The following is a 6,893-nucleotide window of genomic DNA, read 5'->3' as shown; positions in this document are numbered from 1 at the left end:
TTGTGGTTTCACAGAAAAGTGTATTGACTATAAATACTTTTTTCCTTAACAGAGATTTTAAGACGAATGATGACAAAAAACATTCCTTGTTTTACCAATTAAATACTTTTTATGAGAAAACATGAACCTCACTCAAGACAGCGTTTCGTGATATTATAATCTTAATGTGTAACACAATTGATCAAATTTTTTTAAAGACCAAAGTCTTCATTTGAAAGTCGATTTTTTTTTCAATTACAAATATCACGTGATACTACTAATAATGATTTTCATGCTTAAAAACACTCTGGCAGACGACAGTATCATTACTGCCGCGAAATGGGTCGCACGTGGTTAACTTTGTTTGTCGTTGCGACAACGTTTGCTTTGTCTTGTGCAGACTACAGTAATGTAGGCCAGTATAATTCTTACAAGAAGAAGGAGTCTTACGGCAGCTACCCTCTTTATGGAGGACAACAAAGTCAAGGATACAACAATAACCAATATTACGGATCACAAAGTCATAACAACGACTATGATTATGGCAAAAACAGCTATGACAAAAAAGACTATGGCAAAAACGATTATGACTATGGAAAAAAAGATTATGGAAAAGACTACGACAAAAAAGACTACGGGTATGATAAAAAAGATAGCAATCGCGGTGGTCGTAGAGGAGGTCGCTCTGACTCGAGTCATTTTGGCCTTGCTCGAGATTTAGTTATCTTGAAAACTGCAATGGATTTATACGGAGACGGACAAGGATATGGAGGTCGAGGCGGATCTAGAGGTGGTCGTGACGGAGGATATGGATCTGGCGGCTACGACAATAAAGGAAAGAAGGATTATGGGTACGATGATTATAAAGACTATGACAAAAAGAAAGATAACAAATATGATGATTATAAAAAGAATGATTATAAATATGAGGATGATTATAAAAAGAAAGATTATAAATATGAAGATGATTATAAAAGGAAAGATTATAAATATGATGATGATAAAAAGAAAGATTACAAACATGGAAACAGTCATGCCTTTGGATCCTCAAACATTTTTGGAGCGGATGATCGTTTTGGTGGAATTGGTATTGGACAACAGGGTGGATTTGGTGGAATTGGCGGTGGGCGTTTTGGTGGAGGAGGAGGAGGAGGAGGAGGAGGAGGTGGACTAGTTGGTGGATTTGGTGGTGAACCTGCTGGTGGATTTGGAGGTAGACATACTGGTGGATATTATGGAGGTGGACCTCTTGATGGAGCAGGAGGTTTTGGTGGTCGTGGGCCAGGATTTGGAGGTGGACCTCTTGGTGGAGGAGGCGGTTTTGAAGGTCGTAGGCCAGGAGGAATTGGAGGTGGTTCCGCTGGTGGAGGTAAATAATAATTTAATGTGAAAAATAATGTACTAGTAGTTTATAATGCAAAAAATATTACATTGTATATACAAGGACACTAATGCAACGAAAATCAATAAATCATTTTTTTATATATACAAAATTATAAGATATTTGGTTGGTTTTGGGTACATTTCCTGTTTTCTGTGTCACTTTCTTGATATGTCAAAGCCAATAGGCCGGTGAACAATAAAGCGGGCTAAGAAAATTGGATTTAGTTCAAAATCAAACTCGTATTATCTGCAAGCTTACCAGTAAATTTTAAACATAACATTGAACACAGAACACAGCTGTTTGAATATTATTATCTCAGATAACAGGCTGTTTTTACGGAATAAACAGTCTCAACATATAATCTCATGAGTCAGATCTTCAATTTTCTTTTATTAAAATGTTTATTAAACAAATAGAGAAGGTGAAGAAATAAATAGTCACAGGCGTAAAATCAGACGAAAACAAACAGGCATTTGTGAATGTTCTGCATTGTTAAATTTTCGTCCAGTGATACATGTCATACGTAATCAGAACAAATACATAATAAATAGAATTGGTTGGGATAACTCCGTTATAATTAGGCTGTCATTAAAAAATTAGGGACCAGAACATAATTTTTCTGTCGACTTCTCGCAGTAAACTCAATTTTCGACAGTTAAACTACCAATGGACGTCCGCAAGGCTTCAAATACAATGTAAAATATCTTAATAACCGTTATAGTTTTATAGCATTATAGTTTAAATAAACTTTTTAATAATGACTCCAATAAGAAAAAGAGCACAGAAAATTTTATAAAAATCTTATGGCAAAAACAAAACCCATGCTTACGGTTGTTTGAGAACTAAAAGACCAATGTCCTACTTCGGTTGGTATTTGAAACTGCTTACGTCTTTGATATCTAATTACAAAAAACATATATTTTTTTTATTTCCGCACACCCGAAACGATAAGGGTCAGACCGCCAATTTAAAACCCCTAAAATAATCAACCAAATTTTACACTTTTCACATTTTTTCTAAATAATGTTCCTTAACTTTGACTAACTTGATACAGAATATGTATATTCTGAACAGTACCGCAATCCCCTATATATATATGTCAATTTTCAACCAATGTTTCTTTTACGTCTTTAAAAACCAACATTCGTAAGTCCAGTACGTGCTTCCTAAAACGCCCCTGGTTTTCCGAAAATCTTAAATAAGTGTACTATGGAGCGCTTTATTCCTCAACTTGTAATGCTATGGAGCGCATTACTCCTCAACTTTTAATGCTATGGAGCGCATTATTCCTCAATTTTTAATGCTATTGAGCGAACTGCTCCTTAACTTTTAATGAAAAACCATGGACAATTTGGTCAGAGAATGGCTACTTGTGAGTTCTTAATTACAGTGGATAATTTTTGGTCAACACCTTAACAGTCAGCACAATTTTCTATTTCAAGTACTTGAGTCTATAACATAATTTAAAGAAATTAACAATATTAATAGTTTTTATGAATAATCGTGGTGATCTTAGTCGAGCCATTTTGAAAACATTATGTCAATATAAATGCTATTCCGATATTAAAAGTCGCTATCAGACATAACTTTTTTAGAAAATTGTGTTTGGTTTATTTTGTGGTTGCTTTTTAAATAATTGTTTTACAAGTTTACTGGAGGGATTGGGATATTTAGTAGGTAATACAGGACGTATTCCATATTGATCTATCTCCAGGTAGAAAATTAGAAGATATATTACATTATTTATCTGTTTGCAGGTTAAAAATATAAGAAGATGATTTTCAATATTTATTCATTTGTAGGTCAATGGTTTTGTAGCTGTAAACCATTTTGTGAATACAATGAAAAATTCGTCAATGTGTGCCCACACTTTAAATGGTGGAAAGTTTGCTGTAAATGGTTGCCTCATCACAAGAAAAAATATGACCACAAACCTAAAACCGACTACAAGCCACATGACAACTATAAACCAAAATATGATGATAAAAAGAAAAACGATTATAAAAAATATGACGACTACAAACCACAATATGGCAACTCACAAAATTATGGCTACACGCAAAATTATGGCCACACACAAAATTATGGCTACACACAAAACAACGACTACAAGAAAAAGTACGACAACTACAAACCAAAGTATGACAACTCATATTAATCTAGTTAAGGTAAGTGTTTTAATGTTAAAATTAACAGTGGATTCTGGGGGAGGCATCCGGGGGTTAGAACCCCCTCTTTTTCTGGACGATCAATGAATTTGAATGGGAGCATAAAGTTTAAACACCACCACCCCTTTTTAAAATATCTGGATCCGCCCCTGATTACTAACAATATGTAATACAGATGTATCTAGCTTCCTGCAAATGAATTACATGCAATAAACACTTAGTTAGGAATATGACAGTTGTTATAGATATGTTCCGATGGTTGATTGAGACGCGCTTTTGATTTTGTAAGCTTTGATGAACTTCCCTCGTCTTTTTAATTTACCTTGGAGTTCTGTATTTTTATTATACTTTTTTCTACTTTTATATTTTTTTTATCAAGTTTGGATATGTCTTTGTGGTTCGAGATAATGTTTTATCTGTTTATACTTAATGATACTTTGTTTATTTACCAACTGTATTAAGTATATTGACTTGGTTTAAGAAATTAATATTTAACATAGCTAAACAAGTTTCGTTTATCCATTGTTTGCACGAATTTCATCTGCTTATAGTTTTCTTTTAACTAATACGTTTTCTGGATTGGAACAGCAAATATGGTTGACGTTTTCTGGCTAAGAACTTCAAATATGGTTGACGTTTTCTGGCTTGCAATAGCAAATATGGTTGATGCTTCTGGCTTAGAACAGCATATAAGGCTGCTGTTTTCTGGCTTAGAACATCAAATACGGCTGCTGTTTTCTGGCTTAGAACATCAAATACGGCTGCTGTTTTCTGGCTTAGGTAGCAATACACAGTTAGGAGTTTAGTTTCGCATTATGGCCCCTGTGGATTTTTCAAATAGGAAAGTTATTGTGAAATAAAATTAATTTTTAGACAGATGAGTGCTAATTTAGCCTTCAAAGGTGGTTTATAAGAGCATCAAGATTATTTTTTACATGTTTTATGGGCTGTTTTCTGTTTGACAGTCCGTATTTTCATAGCTAGACCGGCCATCGGTCCAGAAATTAATGTACTGTTTACAAACACTCTTTTTCTACACGAAGTTTTTGACGCAATTTTACAAAAAAATGAGATGAAAGACATATGATTTTCATTGGATTTGCTGAATGATATATGTACACAGTTTCAGAAAAGGTATTACTTCAAGCAATTGAAATTCTACTTTTAGTCAAATTTTGGGGAAATATGTGACATCTTTCCCCCCCTTTTTGCAATATTTTATAACAAATAAATGCAGATTGTTGCCATGGATACACCAAAAAGAAATTATATTTTACCATTTTATATACTGGAAATAAAATCTATGAAAGATTCTGATTTCATACATATGCCCATATATGACACAAACAGTAAGCTTGATATTGCAAGAAAGCAATGAAAAGGGAATGGTAAAATTCATAAGGGCAAATTTTATTATTTTTTCCTAACTGTTTATTGCTACCTTAGAACATCAAATACGGCTGTTGTTTTCTGGCTTAGAACATCAAATACGGCTGTTGTTTTATGGCTTAGAATATCAAATACGGCTTCTGTTTTCTGGCTTAGAACATCAAAAACGGCTGTTGTTTTATGCTTGAAACATCAATAACGGCTGTTGTTTTATGGCTTAGAACATCAAATACGGCTGCTGTTTTCTGGCATAGAACATCAAATACCGCTGTTGTTTTCTAGCTTAGAACATCAAATACGGCTGTTGTTTTCTCGCTTAGAACATCAAAAACGGCTGTTTTTTTGTGGCTTAGAACATCAAAAACGGCTGTTGTTTTATGGCTTAGAACATCAAATAAGGCTGCTTTTTTCTGGCTTAGAACATCAAATACGGCTGTTGTTTTATTGCTTAGAACATCAAATACGGCTGCTGTTTTCTGGCTTAGAACATCAAATACGGCTGTTGTTTTATGGCTTAGAACATCAAATAGGGCTGCTGTTTTATGGCTTAGAACATCAAATACGGCTGTTGTTTTATGGCTTGGAATACAAGAAGTAGAAGCATAGATAGTTGACGTGATTCTTGAAATGGAACAGCACATATATGGCTGTCGTTGTTTAGGACTTTGAAATACACATACCGCTGACGAGTTTTGAATTATAACAGGAAATATGGCTTTCGAAATTCCTAACTATGAACGCCCCAATATGTGTATCGAGGTTTCTGAAATAGAGAAGCAAATGTGGGTGACGAAGTTTTTTGCATGGAAAAGCAAATATGGTTTACGAGTTTTCTGCCATGAAACAGCATATATTGCTCACAAAGTTCCTGACTTGGAACAGCAAATTTCGCTGTCTATATTCCTGATTTTGAACAGCAAATATGACTGATGCGGTTCATTACCCGGAACTGTACGTTATATGGCTGCCAACGTTTTTGACTTTGAAGAGCACATACCGATGACGAGATTCTTGGCTGTAACAGCAAATGTAGCTGACGTGTTTTGATGGTTTGGAACAGCCGATATGGTTGACAAGTGCCTGTCCTGCTTGAAACATCACGTGTCTAAGGTAGCATGAGAGTTTACACCAACATTACACAAACATTATTCAAAACAAAGTGTACCTTACCGTTATGTAGTTTATCATGTTTATTAAAAACAAAGATTCAAAATGTTGTTTCTGATACATGTGTATGTATATCTAAGCATACTGATTATAACCTTTACATTTGTATTTTTTAATATTAGATATAAGCAGTTCACAGGACATACATTGGAATCTACAGATAGAAGAATGGTTAAGGAGTAGCTGATTTTTTTTACAATTAATTAAAATAAAAAGTCCTGAAAAAAGTGAATTATGACAACTTATACAATGTATGCATTTAGATAGAATGAAACTTTTGAAGGAAACAATGTGAAACGACAACTTTAGGTTTACCACCAAAAACAATAAGTAGTTTTGTGATCGACTCCAAGTTTTTAACTATGATAAAAAAAATATGTCTGTGATATTTTGATAACATCTTTGTAAACTTTCATTAAAATACTTAATCCAGTAATTTTATTTATATGCTTGTCCTAAGTCATAATCCGTCAATCAAATAAACCAGAAAACTAACAATTTATATACAAAACAATAAGATAAAAAACAAATGACATACAGCATAAAAATCTCTCATTGATGACAGGCTCCTGACTTTGAACAGACACATACAAAATCTGGATTAGTCTAAAATATAGTTGCGCCAACCATTCTCTACATCTAGGATAGTCGTTGAACAGCACAACATAAGAAAAAAGTATAAACATCAGTTTGAAAAGCGAAACTCATCAGGTCACCACCAAACAAAACAACTAACAATATGACTTACTATTGACGACTGTTGTACCAAGTTGGAAAATAGTTGTTATATTATAGTTCATTTCTGT

The 6,893-nt window shown here is 33.8% G+C and overlaps 1 protein-coding gene across 1 annotated transcript; it reads left to right on the top strand.

The window, feature by feature from the left end:
* Window positions 1-285: 285 nt before the first annotated feature.
* LOC134719360 (uncharacterized) lies at window positions 286-6,523 on the top strand. Its single transcript, XM_063582366.1, has 3 exons — window positions 286-1,348; window positions 3,166-3,531; window positions 6,210-6,523. Exons 1-2 carry the CDS (start codon window positions 319-321, stop codon window positions 3,519-3,521), a joined length of 1,386 nt encoding a protein of 461 aa, XP_063438436.1. The 5' UTR covers window positions 286-318; the 3' UTR covers window positions 3,522-3,531; window positions 6,210-6,523.
* The last annotated feature ends 370 nt before the right edge of the window (window positions 6,524-6,893 follow it).

This window comes from Mytilus trossulus, chromosome 5 (genome assembly GCF_036588685.1).
Source record: "Mytilus trossulus isolate FHL-02 chromosome 5, PNRI_Mtr1.1.1.hap1, whole genome shotgun sequence".
Classification (NCBI taxonomy): domain Eukaryota; kingdom Metazoa; phylum Mollusca; class Bivalvia; order Mytilida; family Mytilidae; genus Mytilus; species Mytilus trossulus.
This window is presented reverse-complemented; position numbering and strand designations above follow the sequence as displayed.